Source organism: Hesperophylax consimilis, chromosome 8 (assembly GCF_061612785.1).
Source record: "Hesperophylax consimilis isolate HC1 chromosome 8, BYU_Hcon_1.0, whole genome shotgun sequence".
Lineage (NCBI taxonomy): Eukaryota > Metazoa > Arthropoda > Insecta > Trichoptera > Limnephilidae > Hesperophylax > Hesperophylax consimilis.
In genome coordinates, this window is record NC_142843.1 from 40185040 (window position 1) to 40212291 (window position 27252).

At 34.9% G+C, this 27252-nt stretch overlaps 1 protein-coding gene across 1 annotated transcript; it reads right to left on the bottom strand.

Moving 5' to 3' along the window:
- Positions 1-764: 764 nt before the first annotated feature.
- Positions 765-27146, bottom strand: Hira (histone cell cycle regulator-like protein). The gene is made up of 19 exons (XM_089634658.1): positions 26997-27146; positions 26577-26750; positions 25181-25357; positions 24060-24217; positions 23088-23196; positions 20191-20351; positions 18626-18815; positions 17314-17408; positions 17061-17227; positions 16759-16941; positions 16075-16269; positions 13684-13900; positions 11889-11991; positions 7692-7973; positions 4352-4448; positions 4017-4217; positions 3051-3175; positions 2269-2360; positions 765-1772 (listed from the first exon to the last, which is right to left on the bottom strand). Exons 1-19 carry the CDS (start codon positions 27031-27033, stop codon positions 1641-1643), a joined length of 2895 nt encoding a protein of 964 aa, XP_089490784.1. The 5' UTR covers positions 27034-27146; the 3' UTR covers positions 765-1640.
- Positions 27147-27252: the final 106 nt, after the last annotated feature.

A 27252-nucleotide genomic window follows, 5' to 3' on the forward strand; every position in this document is an offset into this window, starting at 1 on the left:
TTACAAGCACTGGTAGGTTCTTAGTTTGGGTTAATTAATTAATTTATGCGTATTTAGAGTGAAACGAAAAAGTCGCAATGTCACTCCATAAAAACAAAGTCCAAAATGGCGGAAAAGGGTGAATTGTGAATAAAAATGTGATTATAACGCATCTTTTACCATTTATTCCGATGTAAATCGTTTTTTGTAGTAATTAAGTTGAAACGCAGCGTCTTTTTCATAATCTCAGCCTATTAAAAGTGCACCGGTTAGGGAAATATTTACCTCATTTTTAATTATTTGTTGATGGTGCTGGTGAGCAATTAATAAATAATGATTAATGTTTTATTTTTACAACTCACTATATTTAGAATAAATAATGATAATTGTTTCAAATAAAACCCATGTCTAAGAATTTATTTAGTCAAACATTGTATTTTAAACTATCTGTTGTGGACCGTGGACCGAAGATATAAATGTTTTTACGGAGTTCCAATTCCTCTTTTCATGGAAATGTTTTGATTTGTATTTTTTAAATGTGCCTACATATCAAAGAAGTAATTAAGTAGTCTCACATGAGCACTGTATTCTCATAATGGCTTGGCCTGTTTATTCAGTGTTGCCACAACAATTAAATTTTATAGTTCACAGACAGTATTTTCTGTGCGTTTATATGTTTTGTCACTTGAAGCTTTTCATTTTAATTTGGAAATATGTAGCTCATAATGGGCAGATAATGGATGGATCGATGCTCTGTAGGAGGGGGGGGGGGGGTAAATTCAGTTTTAAAAGTCAAAAATCTAAAAAAAATTTATGTAGAAAGGTATTACAAAATTGGCACATAAGTATAAAACACTCAAGGCGAGGCACTACACAGTAATGCAAAATCATTTGTTCTTTGTTTGAAAATTTATCACTTAAAAATATTTTACATGCGTTAACCGCTTCATGCTTTTTAACGAGTCACGCTCGCACGCTAAATGCGTTCCAATTTCTGCTAGCCCGGGTGACGCTTGCCGGTTTCGACTTGCAGCCTTCTATTTTTAGCTAACACGAGTAACGCTCGTTAGCGATGTGTTTTACTCAGTTTGAATTTGCCTGCAGTTGAGATCGGTCATGTTTTTGAGCTGCTTATTTCGTTCTTATTTATATTTTAATTGAAAAATGTATAAACATTGAATAAAACATTTAAAAGAAAAAACTTTTTATTAAAAAACCCTAGCATTAAGTGGTTAATTAAGTACTGAGAGTAGAACACACCTTGGCCTTTGAAATAATCAAGCATTTTTGCTAGTCTTTTTTATAAGCCCAGAAAACAATTAATCAGGGCTATAAAAACTACTTTAAAGTTCAAAATGTCCTACTTACAAACCTCTTTTCTGTTTTATTGCATAATGTGGAAAATTAAGTTCATTAGAAAATGATCATAAAACATTTAAATATTTGTGCATGAAATTCGCAAAATAAAATAAAACACACTTTTGATGATAAATCAAAACAAGAGACTGGTGTGGGAAACTAGGAGTAGGAATTTAAACTTTATCACCAGCTACATAAGGAGTGTTATTGTTAGCGGGACAATTCGAAATGTTACACAACGCAGTGCATCGCCTTTAGTAATTAGATAATATTATTCTTGTAAACAGGATCGATTAATTAATTTATTTAGAGTCTGTCAACTTTTCTTTGATCACTGCAACTTGTTCCGAGTATTCTATATAAAGTCTCTGCCATCTCAGGTGCTTTCCTACTATTGCTAATATTTCATCTAGCAGTAGATGTTTGTCAAAACCCTGCAAAATATTGTATGTTAATAAACATCACAAAGTCAATCATCTTTATTTTAAAATGAAATAAAAGCTATTATTTTTGGAAAAATTTAATGAGTAAAACCTCAAATTGTAATATTTAATCATCGGCGAACAAATGAAAATTTGAAACACAAAAAACAGGAAAAGATTCAGTTACATCTAGTATTTTCCTAGATTTTTCTGTTTCAAATTTCCATTTGAGAGTTTACTTTCCATTTGGATTAATATTGTCTTCAATGATTAAATAAAACGTGTTTTTTGAGAATTTGATATTTGGAAAAATTAGAAATTTCAGCATTTCATCAGCGTTTATAAGTGAGAGGCAAAAATTATTGTTACCATTAAGGTTGTTTATAAGTGAGAGGCAAAAAATATTGTTACCATTAAGGTTGTTTATAAGTGAGAGGCAAAAATTTGCTACCATTAAGGCTGTTTCCATTAAGGTTGTTTATAAGTGTGAGGCAAAAATTATTGTTACCATTAAGGTTGTTTCCCATGATTTTGATTTTGATGTGCAATGACTTGGTCCCATGAGATCATCCAGAATATTTCTTAGTCTAGTTTCAGGACCTAGAAGAAAAATAAATGGTCACCACATATTATATCCTGTTTTTACAGATTGTTCACAGGCATGGCCAACAATCAACATGTACTTGTACATATCCTGTTTTTACAGATTGTTCACAAGCATGGCCAAGAATCAACATGTACTTGTACATATTACATTCTGTTTTTACAAATTGTTCACAGGCATGGCCAACAATCAACATGTACTTATACATATTATATCTTGTTTTTACAGATTATTCACAAGCTGTGGAGCAATCCAATTATAAAAATTCTGTTGAAAGATACAAAATGAAATGGTTTCGGTTGCCTCCTTATTGTACCTTTTTTAAATGTCTTCTCAGAAGATTCTCAATTCTGAGCACAAACTGCCTTCTGTTTTATATTATGTTTTAGTTTTAATATTCTTGTTTTGTCCTGACCTGCTGTTATTGTTATTCTAAGTTTTGTCATCACTTTGTATAAACAGTATATTTAGTGTTATGATATTAGATCTGTATTGGGTAAGGCACACTGTAGGAATAATTTTAAGAACATTGTTTGTTATAGTAAAGCGCACTTGAAGTGAAATGACACTAAACTGCGCTATATAAATGCTATGTTATTATTATTAAAGAAGATATTAAAAAATAGACGAATAGTCAAAATGAAAGAAAAAAGGAGAAGAGAATACCGTTATAATAATGTGAATACCTTGTTGCATCAAATGTGAAGCCAGTGCCAAGAGCCAATGTTTGTACTCGGCAGGAGAGTCGACGAGCTGACTGTTTGCTAGTTGCCCTTCCAAATAACTCTGAATAGCTCCCGAGTGAAAACTCCTGAAAATAATATCACTAACTCAAATTTCAACGCACTCAAAGGTGGTTTAAAACATGAACGTACATATGAATACACTCTGATGGCTAATCAACATTTCTAAGATAATCATTTCAATGGCCTGTCTGTGACCTTATGGCGCGTTCTCTTCTCATTTATTCCATAATATATTTCATACACTATAGTCATAGATTGTTGCAACCTCATAAAGGTTAACCCTTATGTTATGATTATCTTCTAGATACTGCTTTATAATTTTCATTCTGTAATATTTTAATATAAAAAAACTAGACCTAATTTATAATTCATACATAAAACTATGTACAATGTGACCTGAGAACGGGGTACCCCAGTATGGTCACATTCTTTTCAACCTTTGTAAAAAAATATAAAATAATAATAGAATCTATGAAATAGATCACTGAGAACAGGCTTTCTACGCCATAGAACGCCTGGTAGAAAGAGAAACCCAATTTTGAATCAACTTCATTTTTCGTTTCTATTCTACAAAAAATCGAGAATAGAATATAACATGTTTGAATGAAATAGAATAGATCATTCTATGAAATGGATCAGGTGGATTCCCAGCAGAGTCGAAAGGTCTTATGTAATTTGGCGACATCAGTTTTCATTAAAATCGATATACAATGTACTTCAAACGGTTTATCTATTTAGTGGAATTGTAATCGAATAAACCAAAACAGTTACAAAAGAGAGCATAATAAAATAATATGTTGGGTTGAATTAGTTTTTTTTGTTTATCATTTTTCATGACTATATCACTTTTAAAAAGTGTTCTGTTTTGTCACTGTTCTGTTATTTCATGGAACAAGTGGAACATACCCTTGTTGGAAGAGGGACTGTGAGCCATGAGGGGGCCTCCCTCGGAAGGTGGCTTGCTGCAGGGCAGCCAGGGGCCCAACGGGGACGACATTGCTAGTGGGGCCCGGGGAGGGGGCGGGCAGGGGCACGCCCCCGGATCCCCGCCCCAGCCCCCCTCGGGCACACTTCCACAGGGGGTCCGTGCCGTCGCAAGCTAGAACCCTGGAAGTAAGAGAGATGATAATACATAACATTTTTACATCATTTATAAATTAAAAATGAAATCAATGTGTTGTTTGGTCGTTTATAATGCTGTCTAAAATAAAGGCAAAAGATTTAGAAATGATTATATTTACCAACTGCACATCTTTCTACAGTAGATGTATCCTTTCCCATTGGTTAAGGAGACCATGGGACTGCCATCATCAGATAAATTACAACTTGATACAGTCACTGCAAAAAAATTAAATCATTGAAATAATCTACAAGCAAAACTGCAACAGAAATTTAGCTTTGTCAGGCAGAAAGAAAATATATTATGTGTGTCACATTAAATTATGCATTATGGTGTAATCATTAACCTGCAACATCATAAATTTAATATTATATACGCCTTCATTTATTTGTAATATTTTTATATATTATTCATTAGTATTGTGTAGGGCAGGGGTCAGCAGACTTTCAAGTGAGAAGAGCCAAGTTATCAAGGAAACAGGATAAGAAATGCATCAGAGAGCCATACATATATTTATATTATATTAATTACACAGCTGTGCACAGCTTGCAGATAGGCGGATTTTTCTGACGATGTTCTCAATCCTAAAATAAAATTATATGTACCTACGAGAAATACGAGACAGAGTGCTAACTTTTTCTGTGACAATTTAAAAACAAATTATCAGGCTCATAAACCTATAAATCGATAGCATAATATTGGTAATAGATTTGGGAATGTTGTAGACATGTTTATAGATTCCTTATTAGTGGTGAAAAGAATTTTTCATAATTAATTTTCCGAATTGTCCGAGTTTACCTCTCCGCAGTGAATATATATCTTTTTCTGTCTCTTTATTTTTATATATTCCTGAATTATTTTTTTAAATACTTTTATATTTGGTTATAATTTACACTATTTAATTAAATTAGTTAATGTTATTTATTATTTTAAAGAAGTGAGTTGTCTAATATTATTTCAAATGTACTAAACTTAAATGTGATGTAAATTTATTTATTTTATAAATCAATACCATGTACTTGCTTTACCATTGTTACAATGTACAACTAATACCTAGTTAACACAACTGTATTACTTGCATTTATATTTACTTCATGTAAAAGCCCACTGGAGAGTAAATAAATAGATGTATCAGAGTATGAGAGATGCTGTTTATGAAAGTTTGTTGGGCGGTTCCATCTCATAAGGCTGGATAAGTTGAGGTGAAATTGGAGGCGTAAACCGATGGCGTAGGGCAGACTGCGGATCTTCAGTCATCAACTCCCAATAATTTCTCCTCCACTCAACCAGTCTTATGAGATGGAGCCGCCGAAAGACCTTTGACTCGAACAGCATCAGTGTTGCCAACTCAGCTATTTTAAAACAAGGTTTTTGTCGTTATTCTAGCTATTAACATGAATTAACACGTAAAAATGAGATTCGAGACCTTGGCGTAATTTTTGAAGCAAATCTCTCTTTCAAATCCCATATATCTGATATTGTCTCCCGTGCCAACAAAATGCTTGGATTTGTTCTTCGTAATTCAAGATCATTTACCAACGGAATCGCAATCCGAAGAACGTATGAAGCACTTGTTCGCAGTATCTTGGAATATAGCTCCATTATTTGGGCCCCTTCTGAGCAAAACCATATTCTCGAAATAGAAAAAGTACAAAAGAGATTCATGCGTTACCTATATATGAGGGAATATATGTACTACCCTTTCCTGTATCCATCCTTATTCTTAGCAGGAATGCTCGATCTTAATACATTAGAAGCCCGCCGAAAAATATTTTTAGGAAAACATTTTTTTAAGATAATCTCTGGAACTATACATAATCCACCTATTTTGAAAGAGATTAACTTATATGTCTCAGACAAGTATACTCGTGGAAGGTCCCATACCCTTTTTTATGCTCCAAAAGCGAGGACTTCTGCCTATCAGAACGCCCCAGTCAACAGAGCGACTGAACTGCTCAACGAGTCTGCATTGACCATCGACATTTTTAACGTAACCTACAGGCAGTTTAACAATTATCTTTTGACGTATGTCACAAAGTAGTGAAACTGACCTTTTTATGTGTTTTGCTATACTTTTTGTCTAATTTGTAATCTTCTCCATAATGTATTGGTGAATAACCGTTTTACGGAGAACATGAAAAATAAATAAATAAAATAAATAAATAAATAAATTTATTTTATACAGAACTCGGAACTTTACTGATTTAATAAAAGTATAATTCAAAAGTTATTAACTATTGAATTTAGCATCATTTTGTGGCAATATTTATTAGATAATATATAACATACGGGTTCAGAAAACAATCGGCATTAATCTCTAAATAGTATAAAACAAAGTCGCTATCCGCGTCTGGTCTGTTTGCGCGCTTAGCTCTTCTAAACTAGGTAACGGATTTTGATAGGGTTTTCACTATCATTCAGACAATTTCTTCCGGAAGGATATAAACATGCATATTATGTTTATAATAGAAAGTAGAGAAAAGTCGACTCATGTACTCAAGTTATAGTAAAGAGTGTAAAAAAAAAATATTTTCAGGCGCTTACATTAAGCTGGCTAAACCTTATGAGATACATCAAAATAATGTACTACGGAAATGTCCAACAGAAAAGTCCGCAATGGTATATGTCTATCTTATAAGGATAACCCCCAACAATGGCGGGTACACGTCAGCTAGTAAGAAACATAGTGGTTTAAACAAATCGTATTGTGAGATATTTGTATTATTCAGTGTTCCTTTCAAATCACATATAAAATTTAACCACTCAGAACATTAGAACGTCAAAAGACGTAAATATGATAAAAGCGGTCAAGACATTAGAACATCTTTTCACGTAAACGCGCGAGATTTTACAAAAATCGATTTATTTCCATCACTAGTATACGGATTGCCATGATTTAAAAAACAGAGTATCGATAATGAATAGCGCTACACGTCTGTATTCAAGAATATCTATGGAATGTAGAGGTGCATTATCTAAGTCGATTGGATCTGTCATCTTGTTCATTCATAATTTATTGCGTTTCTAAATAATTTATTAAAAATATTTTAGTTTGGACGGTTAATATTTTGAGGTGACTAATAGTTTTTAATTATAAATCTTCAATATATAAAGTGTTATTTCTTTATGATACTCAGAAAAAAGTACATTTTTCACAGCTTTGAAATAATGGTCAGCGATTTTTACATATTTTTGACATTTTCAGAAAATGTATATTTAGAAACGCAAATATTTACGAATAACAATACATTACGATAGTGAATTTCATAATCTTTCCAAAACATTTTTTAGAATGAAGCTACGTTTCCCAAAACGTGAGTTATGAAGCTTTTAACAAAACTCGTAAATATCACAAAAATTTTCACGTTTTGACAGTTCGCAAAGGAACACAAAGTAAATAAAAGTCTTTTTCTGAGAGGTTAACATAACTAAGACCATCATTGCAATCCACAGTAACTGACCACCATTCTGCATCAGATATCTAAGCGATATTGGCTGTAGAGCACACTTCCTCTCGTTCATATTCCAGACGGTGAGAGCGGCGGAGGTGGTGATGGCGCACAGGTGAGTGCCCCCGAAGTGGGGCGCCAGCGTGACGAGGGCAAGGCGGGCGGCGGGGGCCCCCAGGGCCAGGGTGCCCACCTCGCGCCGACCCGTGCCGGTGGCCAGTGTGTGCAGGGTGGCATCCTCGCAGCCCACGCAGATCCAGGTGGCGTCGCAGGCTATACTGTTGCACGGTGAACCTGGACATTAAACAATATATTAACCTTTGAGCTCCGGTGCCGTGTATTCAATACTGAGGGGGTACACATTTAGAATTTAATCGTTTTAAAAACGAATAAAAATTATTAGTTTACATTTTTATTACGAAATAAATCTTATGTAAGACACTACTAATGAAAACTGCGCATCGTGGAACGGTGAGTGTAATCCCATACCCCTCTCACTCACTACCGCACCACTCGGCAAGTTATTAATGCGCGCAGACAAACATATATACAAATGATTTTTTTTCCTCAGCAATACATTTATACACCTAAAATATGAACTATGTGTTTGGTATATGTACAGAGATATTGAAATAATTATAGGCATGTGAAATCACTTGACAGCACCGGTAAGGAAGGGTTAACGATTTGTTCACAATTCATTAGTTTGGTACAGACTCCTAGGGCGTGCAACAACTGGGCTAGAAAAGATCAAACAAATATCAAGCAATAGTTGAGCACTAATGGAAATATCCGACTACATATATATTACTGCACACACATAGTCACAATAATTGATTTGATACACTCTATTGGGCCCCTTTGAGGGCTTAATTATTTATATGCTAGTTGGGAATATGTGTTAGGCATTATGTGGACTATTTGGACGGAGCTATTAAGAAATAGTACATTTAATTCCAAATATAATATTTTTTTTAAATATGTATATTGATTTCACTTTCGTTTTCGTGAATGAATGGAATTCTTGGAAGTGGAATTTATCCCACTTCCCGATATCCGATCAAGCTGAAACTCGGGAAATACATTCATCGTCGATGACAATGCATTATATCAATTTTTGGTGGCAATCACGCATACACACATGGACATATACGCCTTTCTCTGAAATTCGATAACATTACAGCAGTTAATACACGTAATAAATGTCTGTTCTATCCAATCGGGATTTGGCTCGGTTGGTAGAGTTGTCGACTCCAGTTTCTGGGTAGGAAGGTTCATTCCTCAGTAAAAGCCAAAAAAAAAAATTAAGTTTTAAAAGAGATTTGAAAATAGATATATAAATATACACGGTGTCCGGAAACTCGTAGTACAAGCGGGAAACTGGAGAATCTACACCACATGGGGAACCCAAATAAACATAAAGTTTTTTGATTTGAGCATTTTCACAAAAAAAAAAAAAAAAACAAAAAAAAATATTTTTCGGCTATTTTAGGGAGTGTTTTCTGGTGTTTAGGGTTGAACAACAGATGTTTTAACCCTGCAGAGCAGAAATATTTTATGATTACACCGGATTAAATGAAGGGTGATTTCAAAATAATGCTTCAAATCCGAGTTTCTTCATTTGTTTTACTTTCAAATAGTTTTAATTAGTTGGGTACTTTGATCTTCAGTAATAATTTATTAGAATTTGATTAAAAAAAAAAAATAAATAAAAAAAATCAACTTCTAACTCGATTTACTCGATAACGAAAGCTCAAATCAAAAAAATATATACTACAAAATCAACTCCAAATGTGATGAAGATTCACCAGTTTCCCGCTTGTACTACGAGTTTCCGGACACCCTGTATATTTATATAAATATGTAAAAAAGAACCTAAGTGAAATAAATAAAATTACCTTGTTTTAAACCACTTTATTCAGTTATATAGTCGACCTATATAAAGTGGTTTGAAACAAAGTAAAAAAAAAAATCATTAATAATGTCAAGCCACAAAGTGTTTGCCTTCTTAGATAAAAAATAATAATTAAATAAGGGTATATTTTTTAAAAATTATGGGAGACCCTGAAGAAAATAATTTCCATTCCGGTAAACTGAAATACCGGCCCTTAGTGACAACAATGGCAGCCTTTTTATGGCTATCATTGGCAGGTTTTAAACCTCATGGGACGAGAACTGGCCTAGAAACCCAGGTATATCGAAATAAATATGTAGCATTCAAAATTTGCTTCTGTGTCAGGTAATAATATTTCGCTGATTGAAAGTCGGTTTACATGTAACAAAGTTCTCAAAGAGAAAATCCACAAAATTCAATTGAGGCCCCTAGAAACAAAGACGGAAGTGTCCACCAAACGTCAAAAATGAGTTGAATATGCAGTTTTATAGAGAAAGGTTCATTCTATCTCGAGAATATATCTGTTTTTAATATAATTGTCATTAAACCATAGTATTTTGGCTTTAAAGTTTTGTTGTTGTAACAAATACGGCAGTGTCCACCTCCTTCCGAAACAAAAGCGGCAGTTTTTCAAATAGCCAATCAGGAGCCTTTATTCATAATGGCGGCCGTACTTGAATTCATACAAACTCGTGCGGAAGCGTCAGTGAATCGTGTAGTGAAAAGTTGTTATTTTTTGTGGAAATAACCATTTATTGTTAGTGGACGTCAAATATTCCAAGAATGGAAACTTTCCCCGATATATTGCCACCGGAATCAGTGAGAAAACGTGTCAAACAACCGCATAAATGGAAGGCAAACATCGCCAAGAAAAAAAGGTAAACCGTCATCATGTTGTAGGCAAATGTCAAAATATGACATTTTTAGATTTATCTGAATTTGTTCACAATTTTTTTTCGCAATTAATCAAGTAAGGGGAGATGTCTACTAAATAATAGTAACTAATCGTTTTAATATTATTCACAGATATTCTCCAACGTGTTTACCATCTGCTCCCGCTTGCAACCACAAAACTTCAAAAAGTTTTCAATGCAGTAGCATTAAAATGACAGATTTGATACGTTTTCACAAGATTTTTTACTCACGTAAGGACAAAAAATATCAAGATGCACTAATTTTCAACTTTCCATAATATCTGCAAGAGGAATTTAACTGCAAATATGATAAATCCCAGTTTAATTGAGGCTAATCAAATTTCGGTTAATCCTTTAAAATTACGAGATGTTGCAAAACTGCTAAATATCCACTTTGGCGGTGACTGGAGAAATATTCCCGAATTGAATTTCTACTTGAAATTATGTCCAACTACTTCTCTTGTACCTCAAGAAGAAGAAGATGATTATGTTCACATAGAATGTAATGAGGAATCGGCAGAAATCGTGTCAGACTTATTAATGATTTAGTTAATTTTTGTATTATATTATAATTTAGTTAACTTTTCTTTAAATCTATTTTTACCTTTAATTAAATCTATTTTACCTTTTTTAAATTTATTTTCTGTTATCCAGAATTTATGAAAATTTCTAAGATAGAAGTGACCTATCAACTTTCAATAATATCTTCAAGAGGGACTCAACTGCAACTTTTTCAATAAAAAAAATCTTCTTAAAAATATTGTTTTCTTACATTGACTGCAACATCTTTGAAATTGTCATTTACATCAAAAGCGGCAGTTTCCAACTGTTTGTGAAACAAAACAGCAAGTGTCCAAAATGGTCAAAATGATTGAAACAAAAACGGAAGTGTCCATCAAAAAAATTCATTTTTTAAAGAAACTGGGGCATTTAGATACATACATGATTTAAAATAGTATTCTTAAACCGGTTTACTATCATATTATTAAAATTTCCTTGCATATTGATGAATAACGGACTGATTAAACGTTTTTTTTAGATTGCCAACAATTTAACAAAGTGGACACTTCCGTCTTTGTTTCTAGGGGCCTCAATTGTTTGTTTTCAAAATTTGAATATTTCAAAATTGTATATTTATTTTTAATAACAAAATTTGAAAGCGTATTTCATCACCTTTCAAAAACAGTTTTTAGTTTTCGGATGTTCAGAAATATTCCATTTGTTGGATTTTATTGCAAAGTGGAAATATGTACACACAAATTCTCTGACTTTCTGACAGCGTCTTTAAGAAATATAACGGTCAATATTGCAGATGCCTGACGGATTGAGTACAATTATTTCTACACAGTACTTAATTTTTTTACAGTAAATTATGAAGTTTGTAACACGTTTGGTACCAACCTAGAAAGCTTTCCCAGATGGGATCATTGGAAGCAGAGTTTCCTGGCAGTAACTGTATCCTGGAGAGTTTACCATGGGGAGTATTACAAGCATTATTCAATACCTGCAATCAAAACATCATCAAATTTATCATCTTTATCGCCAAGCAAAGTACAGTATATACAGTCGATTCCGTTCAATTGGTACACATCGGGACGGCCGGTTGTTTGGGCCAAAACCCAAGGAACAGAAACCAAATAAAGAAACTTCTGATTTTTCTGTTTCAGATTTTCGTTTAGAAATCGCTAATATTGTCTTCAATAATTAAATATTACAATTTGAGGTTTTACTCAATAAAGTTATTCCGAAAAATAAATAATACTAATTTACTTCAGTTATCTGGGACATCATTCCGTTTAATTGGGACAAATTCCCATCTGAAGTCGATAGTAAGTCCTAATTAGTTAGCACATAATTATATATATTTTTTTAAATTAATAAAGCTTCAAAACACATTCCAGAGAACTCAAATAATAGAGTGTAATACATACATATATGCACATAAAAAAAGCTAATTTAATTAATTAATTAAACACATAATTTTATTTACCCACCTACATTAAATTTCGCTTCTTTTGGACATCTGCTTATTTGGGACAGTCGTTTAATTGGGACAGCCGCTTATTGCAGCCCGCCGTGCATTGGCTGGGCTTATTGTTGAAATAACTTACTTGTTTTTTGCATAATGATGTTTTTGTAAATTTTACCGTCTTACTAGATAATGTGTTTACATATTTATAGACATTGCATACATCGATCATAACTAGTATAAGAGAAATGATTCTTAGTATTATAACGAAAATAAAACGTTTCCACAATGGCCGCGCATTTGTTCAAAAATAAAATTAGGTAAAACAACAGGATAGAATAATATTATATCCTTGCAAGCAAATAAAATATAATTTTGTTAGCTAGCAGCATTTTCTTAAGGCCAAAATCCCAAAACAAGAAATAATGTTTTTACCTTTCTGAAAGGCGAGGCTGAGGGTGCAACAGAAATATTTTTTACATTTAACCACTCAGAACATTAGAACGTCAAAAGACGTAAATATGATAAAAGCGGTCAAGACATTAGAACGCCTTTTCACGTAAACGCGCGAGATTTTACAAAAATTGATTTATTTCCATCACTAGTATACGGATTCCCATGATTTAAAAAACAGAGTATCGATAATGAATAACGCTACGCGTCTGTATTCAAGAATATCTATGGAACGTAGAGGTGCATTATCTAAGCCGATTGAAACTGTCAAGATGTTCGTTAATAATTTATTGCGTTTCTAAATAATTTATTAAAAATATTTTAGTTTGGACGGTTAATATTTTGAGGTGACTAATAGTTTTTAAATATATTTCTTCAATATATAAAGTGTTATTTCTTTATGATACTCAGAAAAAAGTACATTTTTCAAGGCTTTGAAATAATGGTAAGCGATTTTTACATACTTTGACGTTTTCATAAAATGTATATTTAGAAACGCAAATATTTACGTATAACAACACAATGCGATAGTGGATTTCATAATCTTTCCAAAAAAATTTTTAGAATGAGGCTACGTTTCCCAAAACGTGAGTTATGAAGCTTTCAGTAAAACTCGTAAATAACACAAAAATTATCTTCTCAAAGGGACACATAATAAATAAAATTCTATGTCTGAGAGGTTAATTCTTTTTAAAAATCATTTTGAAGATAAAAAAGATTACAGAGAAAAGAAAGGCGATAGACAAAATAAAATGCAGAAATGTATTTACAAACCTGTACTCTATATTTCCCAGCATGCCTAACTATAGGTCCCGCGGTTCCCAAAGTTGGTTTGGCCATCCTCTCCACGTTATCTTGGTGCACGGCCGGCGCCTGAACCCAAGTGCTCTCGGCGGGCTTCACGCTCGTCAGTTTCTGCCTCTTTGTCACATCGTCCACTTTGGGTCCAGGAAGGATTTCACCTCGACGCTTCAGACGGGTATCCAGTTGACTACAAAAATAAATACCTACATGAAACTTTTAATTTTGACAGGAAGAACTACACAGAACAATTTAGTAAATATTTTTAACCCATACAAATTCAATCTGTTAACTCGCATATGCCAAACTATATTACATAGTGTTTTTTTAACTTGAAATTGTTAATTGAAATAATCTTTATAGCTTTCCACTTGCGTTTGAGGGCTCAGTTCATTTTACAAACTCATTGGTGATATCTAAAGCATGTGTACTCTGTACTGTATTTTTGACATAAATAATAAACACCTACAGATTACCAGAAAGTGGCCCGTCATAGTTCACTAATACAAATAAACAAAGAGATAATATGATCATATGCACATCTCACTAACATAATCGTAATTAACTCTTTGCACGTGGCCGTATCAACTGTTGTTACGGCAAAAAGTCTATACTCACACGCCGCTGTATCAACAGTTGATACGGAAACTTTGACGGCCGATATTCCAGCGCTCTTTCGTCATAAATGTATTTCTTGCTCACTTGGACTAGAACTATCACAATGCTGACATCTATAAGAATTTCTCAAAAATAAAATTGTATTTCATAAAAAAAGATTGATAATCAAGTGCGCCTCTTCGCGCCTTTAAGTCGTTTAGTTTATATTTTTGTCAACGGATGGCGTTAGTACTAGTATGTCATTCATAACTTTTCTTAACTAAAAATGATAGAGATCATGGTGTCCCACTTGTGTCTATCAACGCAGGGGCCTCAGTACACACACGCCGAGTGAATAGCGGGACCACATTCAAAAGATGCGGTACGTCTTTGTATGAAATTTTATGTTTTTGTTTTTATAAACATCTAAGAGTGTTGACACACGAGGATTTGTTTTCATATTGTGGAGAATAATCTGTTCTGTCTATATAGTCCAATAAATCATGCGAGAATGCTATAATTTGACATTTAATTGCGTGCATAGGTATTTGAAAATATGTACCGCGTACGGGTATAGATAAAACAGAGCAAATTAACGCTTTCAAAAGGTTAAGAGTCTCTGCAATGATTCTCCAACATTCACTATAATATATTGTAATCGGTCACTTTTCTTGATTTTAGTCTAACTTTTGTGTTTGAAGAAACATAACAGTTTTATTCCCAGTATTTTCTCAAATTCGTAGTCAAGATCGAGAAATAATTCTCTGATATAAGCAAGCGCGCGCGGCTCTATATAAACGCAGTCACATCGCGGCGCAGTTCAGTCTACATCAACACACCGTGTCCGCGCAGGGCCGCCTTTCATCCAGCCACCGCCCGCCACGCGTTGAGCACGGAATCACATCCCGTCTGTGACCTACATGCATTCCATCTTGATGCACATATGCACAACTACACTGACTACAAAAATAAAGACACTGTGATGCTATCATTGTTTCTACCTAAGCAGCCAAAGGTGCGCATGGTAGCCAAAGGATTAAAAAGTAAGGACGGGTTGTTTCGGAGGATTTGAACAATTCATCAAATTTCAATGTTGATTTCCGGGTTCTGTGAAAGTCCTATTCAAGTTCTGTTATTATATCAGCATAGGGTAGTTGCTTGACAGAACTGAAATAAAAACAGAACTTGAAAAAATCTTTCACAGAACCTGAAAATTAACTTTGAAATTTGAAGAATTGTTCAAATTCTCCGAAACAACCCGTCCTTAGTAAGTAGGGAAAATATCCTGATTAACATTACCAAAAAAAACCACATATTAGAGAAGGCTTACAAATCTTGATAGTCGGAAGTTATTCCAACAATGTCGTGGAAACTATCAAGAGAAATGTAATGTCATTAATCTATTAATCCATATAAATAAAAATGTAAATGTTCCTTTGTTAAAAATCTTAAATCCAGCCAGCACTGAGCCAACGCGGTGCGAGTAAAATGTTAATGTCCATTCTTAAAACCAGAAGACGCCTAGGTAGGTGATCACAGTGGTCAATAATATTCTCAAAGGCGATGTGTTAGAACTGGTAGGTGTCAAATAATTTATTCAAAATTTTTTTTTAATTTCAATTCTTCGATGAAGGTGGTTGGGGCCCCCCTAGGTGGCTGGGGGCAAGACTCTGGCGTGATTGCTGACGTTGGGTACGGTGATGATGACGTCTATCTTCTCCACTATTATTAGAATTGTCCTAGTTAGTATAATGAACGTAATCTCACTTGTCGGCAGGTGGGTTGGTAACTCCGATGAAGGTGTTGGGGCCCCCCTGGGTGGCTGGGGGCAGGACGCTGGCGTGATTGCTGACGTTGGGTACGATGATGATGTCGTCTCGCTTCTCCACTATTATTTTACTCTTCGCCTGCGAAGAGCTGCTGAAGCAACCGTCTGTATTTGTGGCATTGGTGAAACTTTCACTGCAAAACAAAATGTTTTCTTTAGGAAATTAATTACCAATTAAATATATAATCGAGAGCTTAGTGACAAACAACATTATCGACAAAAAATGTACAGTAAATTCTTGATCTGAAAGTTAAACAAACTTATCTACAAAGACATAACATTAATTCGAGGACTTAAAGTTAAACAATGTTATCTGCAAAAAATGTACAGTAAATTCTTGATCTGAAAGTTAAAGAAACTTATCTACAAAAACATAACATTAATTTGAGGACTTAAAGTCAAACAATGTTATCTGCAAAAAAGACATCCCAATTATTATAACTGGTATTTTCTAGAAATTATTATTTGACTTTGAGCCCTCGAATTGTTTGCACTTTTTTTAATCTCTCTTAATGTCAATAAATTTTCATTGGTTAACTTTTGGACTGTCGACTGAAGTCGCACCAAAAAAAGGGTCCTCATTATCCTGGTGATTTTTAACATTGTGAAGCCGGGCTACTTACTGATGATCCGAGGGATGGTTAAGAGGTATAAACATGGGTGTGATCCTCCTCTTCCCGTCTGAGGTCCTGGTCTCTATCTGCCGGTTAATAGGCCGCACCGGAGAGATCATGGACAAGGAGTTGTTGACCGTGTTCACAGTTGTGACATTCTTGTCGTCCACAGTCCCATTGCTGGTGACAGGCCTAAAAATTAAACAATCAATGGGAATACAGTGAGAAAGAAATGCTTGAAAACTCTTCTAGCAAATACTGCATTTCAGCCAGTTTGTTTATAAATTTGCCAGGAAGATAAGGGATCTTACTTGGGTTTATTCTCTGCAGATAAAGCTATCTTTGTTGCTTCCTTTTTATCCAATTCCTCCCGCACTTTGAGTATTTCGGGCGTTTCCACAAGTAAGTTGGCATATGACAAGTCATTGTCTGTAGCGGAAGCTAGCGATTTCCCGTACATTCTCTCATATAAAACATTCTGAAAATAAATTATAAATAAGTAAAGCAAAATAAATACCACAAAATATACAGACATTATTGATCGAATTCAGTTAACAAAATTACCTTTTCTTGTGTGGATAAAGGAAGGCCAATTTCTTTCTTTGTAAACTGAATGCACGCCACTGTGCCATCCCAACTGCAGGCCAAAAGGTTCAAGCCTGGAATAAAGGTACAGTCCGTCAAAAGTTTAAAAATTGAATAAAATGGAACTAAAAAAATCACTGTGGCAACACTGATTTGGGAACTAATTTTAGTAAATTAAAATGTGAGGTTATGTATATTATTACAATTCTTGACAATCTTTGATATTTGTTGCATCACTTGTTTCTTATTACTAATCCTTATTTATTAAATTTAATATTTTACTATGTACGTATCATGCAAGTAATGTAATAAAATGTAAAAGTCTAAAAGGGTAAGAAAAAAAAAATAATACAAGACGTTGTTGCGACGTTCCTGACATTTGTAGAAAAATGGCATAAGCCTTTAAAAATATTTTTGCTAAAACTGCTTGTAAGACATTATTTTTTTACAAATTAAAGAAAATGAGTCTAACATTAATCTAACGCTAATCTAACTTAAAACCTAAATTATTATTATTATTTAATGAGCAGGCAGCAAGTTAATCCTATCTTCTCTCCAAATAAGAATCTAATCGAGTTTTAAAAAGGTTTGTATTAGTAGAATGGATGACTAGTTGTGGAAGTTTGTTCCATGCATCCACTACTCTATGGTAGAATGGATGACATGTTGTGGAAGTTTGTTCCATGCATCCACTACTCTATACATATTAGAATGGATGACATGTTGTGGAAGTTTGTTCCATGCATCCACTACTCTTTAGTAGAGTGGATGACATGTTGTGGAAGTTTGTTCCATGCATCCACTACTCTTTAGTAGAGTGGATGACATGTTGTGGAAGTTTGTTCCATGCATCCACTACTCTTTAGTAGAGTGGATGACATGATGTGGAAGTTTGTTTCATGCATCCAGCACTCTATTTGCAAAGAAGTGTTTCCTAGGATTGGATGCAAAAGGTGTTTTATTAATTTTGTGTCCACAGAAACATATATTTTAGAAAAAAAAAGAAATAATAATAAATGACCAAGACCAAATCAACAAGACGCAGAAAAATAAAAAGATAACGGTCTCAACTTATTATTATTATTTATATTTTTGTTAATGGTGAAAATTTTTTGGATGCCAGGGCAACTATAATGTCCAGTTAAAATAATTAAATTATGAACAGATATAATAATCAGACCGCAGAAATATTATATTTTAAGTAACCTTATAGCTGCTACAATATTGATTGTACATATATCTTCCACATAAGTTTTAGATTTAAAAAAAAGAAATTTATGAAAATACGAACCATCTTTGCTCCAAGAGAGATCCAGCACGCTGTCGGTGAAGAGTTCGTGTATCACGACGAGGGGGCGCTTGAGTGCCGTGCACCAGACGGACAGTGAGCGGTCGCGTGAACCAATGGCGGCGCAGCAATAGTACTGCAGGCCCCGTGAGCCCCCCGACCGACAGCGGCTTAGGATGTTGGAGTTGAAGCGCTGAAAACATACTATTCTAAATTTCTAAGCTCCAGATATTTTTAAAGTATACAATTTGATGACCATCACTTTTGATGACCATCACATTTGATGATCATTATATTTGATGACCGTCACATCGTCACATGAAATCCCAAATCCCAACAAGAGCGCTTACAGGATATAGAGTAATGATAACGAAGCATCAGCTTGAGAACCAATAGAAAGTTCAAATATTCACTAACAAAGTACCATTTCATATTAGTGGATTTCGCAATACATACCTACCATCACTTTTATATTTCAACTTACTAGAAAATATAGATAATATTATCAGATAACTCTCTTGAAGTGGAAGTGTTACAGAATTATTGATAAGAGAATAAAGCAAAAAAATATCTGCTAATTGCAAAAACAGCCTGATTTACAATTGGTTTATGCCAAAAATGTATTTTTCAGTCCCAAACATTCAAAATATCGATGCTAAGCTAAACATTTAACATTTCAGGCCTCTTGCACATTGACCGTTATATTTTTTAAAGATGCTGACAGAAAAACAGAAGAATTTGTGTGTATTTCCACTTCACAATAAAATCTAAATATGTAAATGGAATATTTCTGAACCTATCCAAAAACTAAAAACTGGTTTTGAAATGTGATGCAATACGCTTTCAAATTTTGTTAATAAAAATAAATATATCATTTTTGTAAACAAACATAATTTTTTTTTAAAGTGGCTCACACTTCTAGATATTTTCGGTACAGTGGCTGATACTTTTAGGGGGTATTTCACTATCTCTGATTATGTTCTGACCAAGCACTAATCCGCGGATTAGTCATTTTTTCGTTTTCACTATATCTGAATAACGCTAACGCTCGGGTTAAAGTTAGATTTGACTAATCAGTGCTCGAACTTCACGTTAGGCGCTATTCCTCGAATCAAAGATGGCGTCAAAACATTCCGAGTTTAACAGCTGAGAAGTGAGTTGAATTTGGTAGAATGAATTTGAATGCTTGTATGATCCATCCTGAATTATTTGATTGTGTTCAAAATAAGAAACAATGTATTAATTCGACACGAATCTATCTAAAATGACCTGATAATCAACATAACATAACCAAAAAAATGCACATTCGCGGTGTGCGGACTGTGACGCATGACAGCCGTGGCAGTAGATGGAGTAACTGCAAACATTTTGCGATGTTGCCAGACTATTTCGAGTGTTATCTATCCGTAAGCTCGAAACAATGGTGAAACGGTCGCCGTTGAATAACGAAGTTATTCTGATCTTTAAAGCCAGCCAACGGATAGTTAGTCAGATATTTAGCCCGGACATAGTGAAATACCCCCTTAGCCTGGTTAAGATTTTAGTAAAATTAAAAGTCAGCAACTTACCACACAAGTGACGGCTTTCCGATGTCCCACAAAATCCTTGTCACATCTCCAGCCGTCCCTCTCCACAATCTGCGCCGTGGGCCCCCCTCCATTCATGGCATGAGCACTCACCACGTACTGTCCATCGGGGGACCAAGACAGTCGCAGCACGTGAGTTGTTCCTGGAGAAAATATTGCAGATTGATTATCACTATTTATATATTTGTAGCATATTTGAATGAACCATAATGCAGCATTTAACGGGGGCGAAATCGCTGCTAACGCATTGTGGCGCGTAATAACAAGTAGTCTCCAACACTTGTAAGTATCCTACGTGACAAATAACACGTGACCTGCGGTGCGATGCAGCGCGGGACAGACGCGAGTGAGATTTACACATTTTCGTGCGGAGTGGACATGGCAGACAATTGAGTATTATATTAGATAATCATTACTTAAATGTTTTAATAAGACACCGTTGTGCTTGGCGTAGCTTCGCTTTGCATCTCATCAAACCGCGTCGCAATCGCGCTTACATCGTCTACATAAGTTTGTCACAAGTAATAAAACCTCATACGATTTTATTATTATTTAGAATGACAGTCATTTATTATTACGAAAATACATCATTCTTTATTTACCATTTTAATGACATGTGAAAGAAAACTAAAAAATCTTTCCGAATATACGTACAAACATAGCTATTCTATATTCAATAATTTTATTAACACACATTTTTCGTGAATACATAATATTAACCTCTCAGACATAGAATTTTATTTATTATGTGTCCCTTTGAGAACTGTCAGAACGTGATAATTTTTGTGTTATTTACGAGTTTTACTAAAAGCTTCATAACTCACGTTTTGGGAAACGTAGCCTCATTCTAAAAAATGTTTTGGAAAGATTATGAAATCCACTATCGCATTGTGTTGTTATACGTAAATATTTGCGTTTCTAAATATACATTTTATGAAAACGTCAAAAATATGTAAAAATCGCTTACCATTATTTCAAAGCCTTGAAAAATGTACTTTTTTCAGAGTAGCATAAAGAAATAACACTTTATATATTGAAGAAATATATTTGTAGCGGTTATGTCACCGCTCCTAGAGGCATCAAAATCATAACCAGACGGCATGTGTTAAAACAGCCGAGACAGCAATTATTCTTTCAAGACTTCAATAATAATATCAGTACCATCATACGTAGACTGCTGACTTGCATATAGGGTGATGCAAACGCCCAGACAGTAAACCGAGTCAGCGGTCCTGCGAGTTCGAAGTCCAGACGCTACTCCAACCCGTGGCAGACGAGAACAAAGAAGTCGGCAGCTATATAAGCGGTGGAGGACTTGAGTACATCAGTCAGTCATCATCGGTCTTTATACCACATCACTCCAGTCAACAAGTTCCACGCGACATCATCCTACTCGAGATCTCCGACTCAGCGTAATGGAGGAATCGGCCACCATGGCCGGTTCCCCCCACGTCACGCTTCGATCCTTCTTCACCTCAAGTCAGTCAGTCATTCATTCCACATCGTTCCAGTGACAACTGGGGGGCCCGCGCCCCTCCACGAAGGACATATACCCGGCTTAGCCCTTACCATCATGGACTCTACTGGGACATCAACCTAGCGCCTTGTCCGGATCGTCGTCCCTGGCAAGCGCTACTCGGATTACAAGCGCCCTGGTCCCAGCGTCTCTGACCAGCGCTTCTTCCACGCATCATGACCACCACGAGGACACGCAGCATCCTCACTGGTCACACCGCGCCCGTTCAACTGCCTACAAGGTCCACCGCACCTTTGGCCGTCTCGTCAGCACTGGAGTGCCTGAAGACCTACGTTCTTCGCCAGTACCTGACCTTCATCCCGGAGTCCCGGTCACCAGCGCCCGGCGTCGACTCACTGACCCGCGCTTGACAACCACATCATCGCAGCAACCGGAGTATTCAACATCTGTCCTACATCATCTCCTCGTCACGGCAACTGACTCAATAAATGTATTATCCTGACTCTTAATAAACACTACAACAACAACATCCATATCTTACATTGTCTCACTACCAATTCCCAAATATTTAAAAACTATTAGTCACCTCAAAATATTAACCGTCCAAACTAAAATATTTTTAATAAATTATTTAGAAACGCAATAAATTATTAACGAACATCTTGACAGTTTCAATCGGCTTAGATAATGCACCTCTACGTTCCATAGATATTCTTGAATACAGACGCGTAGCGTTATTCATTAGAGATACTCTGTTTTTTAAATCATGGGAATCCGTATACTAGATGGAAATAAATCAATTTTTGTAAAATCTTGCACGTTTACGTGAAAAGACGTTCTAATGTCTTGACCGCTATTATCATATTTACGTCTTTTGACGTTCTAATGTTCTGAGTGGTTAAATACTTATACATTATCTGATAATTTAGTGATGGAGCAATTTAAAAAACATCATTTTGTAAAACTTAGGTTAGTAATTGCAGTCAGCAAGGTCATGGCGCGCAGAACCTCTCTTATGCCCAGAACAAGACACTGTAGGTTAAACCATTTTCTCTAACTCTTCCTGTATATTACTCGCCTTCATGTTAATAATACGGGTATCCGATGAGACAAGGAATGGTATACATATGCCATTTAAAAATTTAAGTAGGTTTTGGCATTTACCACACATCTCCCCTCACCCCGCGACTTCAAATTGTTCTAGAATTGCTCCGTCCAGGGCTTTTTAGGTCCATGATTGAAATTGACTCATTATCTTTTCTTTAGTTCACTTCAAAAATGGAACACATTCAAATGCAAACAAAAATCTTAAAAGATAAGTACCTAGCCTAATTTCATAACAATAATATGTGTATTACATTTATGCAAATTAACTTGGCCAGTATCCAATTTTAAAACCTACCTCCGCATTCTTCAAAGGGATCAGTGACTACAGCTTCCTGTGTCCAATCTGCCGTTTTCCAAATTCTCAAACTCTTATCATCTGATTGAGAAGCTAAGTATTTGCCAACCTGAAAAATAAAATGTGATTGAGAAAATTACAAAAAATATACATTATTTAGGCATAGTGATGTGCACCCATAAATAATCCCCAAACTAATATAACTTCCCAGAAGTCGGGAATTTTTGTTTTTACTAAGAAAGTTCTTTATTTTTATCTATTTATGCATTTTCACATATCTATTGTACAATCAATGTGTATATCTATATGGGACAAGTGGGATTGCACTAACCTCCCCACATCCTGGAATAAATTTCTTTTTCCGATTTTATGTCCGGGTTAAATATTCCCCATAGGAAAAACTAAACCCTTCCACACACTTTTCCACAAATGATCATCTAGTCAATCAACATTATGCAAGTGCATTATATAAGCATAATAAATACAAGAACAACACGTCAACCCACCAGAGATCAAATGGGAACATAATTCACCGACTCCAGATATTTTCATATCAGAGGGTTCGGCTCGGTAGAACTCCTAACAGGGCCTATAAATCCTACTGATCCCTCAACATAAAATTATTATTATTATTATGTATTCTGAATGAAATAGTTTTTTTTCAATGAAAATGTATTATATTTAAAAAAGTTAATAACTAACGTAAAATTAGTTTTACGATATCACAAACATGACGAAGTTATGAGCTTTCAAAGTAAACTTGGGTAATACATATACAATCACGTCTCGTGATGTCACACGAGATACTATTCGGTACAGTTCATAATTCTAATTGCGGTGCTGCAGTACTGTTACGCCATTCATTTTACCATTTAGATTAAAATTCCCGTAATATTCCCTATTTCGGGAATGTTCCCCAAAAATAATTTACACATATTATTGGGGCATAATACAAAAAAAACTATAACTTACTGGATCCCAAGCTACTCCTTTCACCAGACCAGAATGCCCATTAAGCACACAGACCATTTCAGGAAACTTCTCAGCATTCCAGACTATCACCGAGTTGTCCACACTGCAGCTGGCCAGCCATTTGTCCAAGGGAGACCACGCCAAGTCTAATACATCTCCTGTAAGAAACAATTCAAAACTCATTCATTTGATGGATCAATAACCTCAAAATAGTGACTACAAAAGTTTATATTTTATATTTTATCTGGAAACCCTGATATCTCACAAACATGTGCCATTCACTTAATTTCAAAGCAAACGGGTATTGGGCTACACACCATCAAATATACATTATTGCGGTATACAAGAACCGGTGAAGTTAAATCGCCAAATAAAAAGAGAAAGCGACTGAACTTTTTTGCTAAAATTGATGATTTCGATAAAAATGCCATAAGATCAAAGATTCACACTTTTTACATGGAAAAGCAATATCTTACAATAAAAAAAGTTTTTCAGAATGTCAATAACGATGATTCCTTGCCAAATTTTAAGCGCAACACTTTCCACAAGGTAATCAAAGAATTGGGTTTTCAATATTGTAATCGAAAACGTGACAGTTTGTTGACGGAGCGTGAAGACTTAATTCTTTGGCGTAGAGATTACTTAAGAGCAATCGAGAGACACCGTAGGGAAGGTTGTACGATATACTACCTCGATGAAACCTGGATTAATGCTGGTGATGTATCAAAAAAAAATTGGGTTGATAATACTGTTAAATCGAGACGAGATGCTTTCGCACGCGGCCTTTCCGTAGGATCCCCTAATCCAACCGGTAAGGGAAAACGGTTAATAGTGTTACACATTGGAAGTGCTGCAGGATTTGTTCCAAATGATAAATCTGATGCCAAATAAAGTACAATATGTATTGTAATACTATCATCATCATTATTTGAATGTATAAAATGTTTTAATAATATAAAATGTTTTAATACCGACAAATAAAATAAAATAATTAATTTATTAAAATAGTGGGTCTGAATGTGTTAACGCTCGTCCTTGTAGAAGTGGGGAGAAGGGGCGGAGAAATGCACGTCCACGGGTTGTTCTAATGTTGGACCGAGAATAGAAATAAGTCATTTTACCAGCATGTCCTCGGAGAGTGGCCACGCACCTCCAGGTCTCTGCATTGAGTTTTCCATTGCCCCCAAACACAGCGGATCCCCCCGAGCCGGACATCTTCCACACCATCACCAGCTTGTCGTCTCCGCCGGACGCCAGATATTGCCCTCCACGACTCCATCGGACACAGTTCACACAGGCTGGAAAATATTAAACATCATTTCCTATGGGTGAACTTTTCAAAAGTGAAACTGATGGAGGTGCTGAGAAAAATATATAAAGAATCTTTCCAAATAGAAAATATGCAAGTCTAGTTACACTCCGATTTTTCACAGGCAACAAACATATTTATTGTTTGTCCCTTTCTAAACAAATATCCTCTCTTCTATCAAGCCATATGTAAAATTGCCTACCCCTCTGTTCAACATCTCCTCTCTTCTTATGAAATTTGCCCGAATAAAATGAATATATAAATTTACCTTCCCCCTCTTCATAATTTGACATTATGGCGTAGAACGCCCTCAAAGGGTGAGACAGAATATTAGAAAAAAAAAAATTATATTCACTTGACCGATTTTCGGCATATTATGCCAAGTTTGCAAAAACATTTTGAGCGATCGCTTACCTAAGAATATGGGATAAAATTAATATTTCGATGAATGGTATAAATTAAATAATGGTATATGTATATATGATGATGATACCAATCGCTCGAGTGGATATAAGACAAATAAATAACAGATAAAACAGATTCAGTAATACCTACGCACGTAATATAACATAACAGATAAATAATTCACGTTAAGATGTCTGAAGGTATTAGCTATTTGACGGGCTTCATTGCAGAGGAGCTGTGTGGTGTTTCACAATAGAATTTCCAATTATTTGGTTACTACCGGCATGACTAATTACCTCAGTTTTAGAGATTCGTTTACTATTTATTTGGGGAAAACCTTATTGAATTGTTTTCATCTAATTACAGTTGTCAGGCAGGTGTCTATTGCTAATATTATTGTATTCTCGGTAACATGGGATTATTTAATTGAAATTTGTTATGTCAGACTTTAACGGGACATTTTATGTATCAAAAATAGAAATATCCTTTCTATAGTTGAAGATTACAATGGAGAGGCCGCCATTTAAATATATGCTCTGTAATAGCTTTAATTATCTTTCAATCGGTTTATCCTAGCGATCCTCTTCCATTTTCCCTTGTAAATTTCCCTTTGCCTCATAATAAATTCTTAACAAATAGGGTTCTTGCATATCTTGTGAAAATAATTAACACATTACTGAGAGCTACTAGAGCTCTAGTTAAGTAATACTAATCTCTCGGAGATATATTATCAATCATAGTATTGTATCTCTTCAAAAGCATCTAGAATGAATATATAAAAAAATTAAAATAAAACTAGGTACCTAAGTGATTATCCATCTGGCACAGCATCTTTGGAATAGTGGGGTCCAGTTCTGCAGACTCCTGCATCACAGCGTTCAGGTTCCACACTACCACCCGACCCGAGTCGCCCCCTTGGCCCCCGGTGGCGAACCTGCCCCCCGCCGGGTGGATGTCCACGGAGAATATTGGCTTCTCTGTCGACAAATAAACATAAAGCCATGCACTAATTTATTCAGTAGATAGGTTTGCATTTTGCACAAAAATGATGTACATATTAATCTGCCTTCCAGTGACAAATAAAGAACTGTTGAACAATTTAGGTAGTCAATATTACAATTTTTCATTCTATAAATGAAAATCTATTCGTATGTTTGAAGAATCAAGCAAATAAAATTATCCTGTGTACATTTATCCCGGTAATATGTGTTTGAAATACATACCATCGTGAGAAACCCAAGCCGGTTTTAGAAGTTTCATTTTTAATGCGATATTCTTTTATAAAGGCATTTTGTTTATTCACATACGATGTTTACGTGCAAAAATAATTTATTAGCCGCCCGCTTGCCGCAAATAAATAATGTCAAGCTCGTTTTATGTCATCTTTTGACATCGTTTCATCTGTGGTTTTCAAAACAAAAAATGTAAGTAGGTACCGACTAAGAGTAATTTTTTTTTTAATTTCATAGAAGGCTAGAT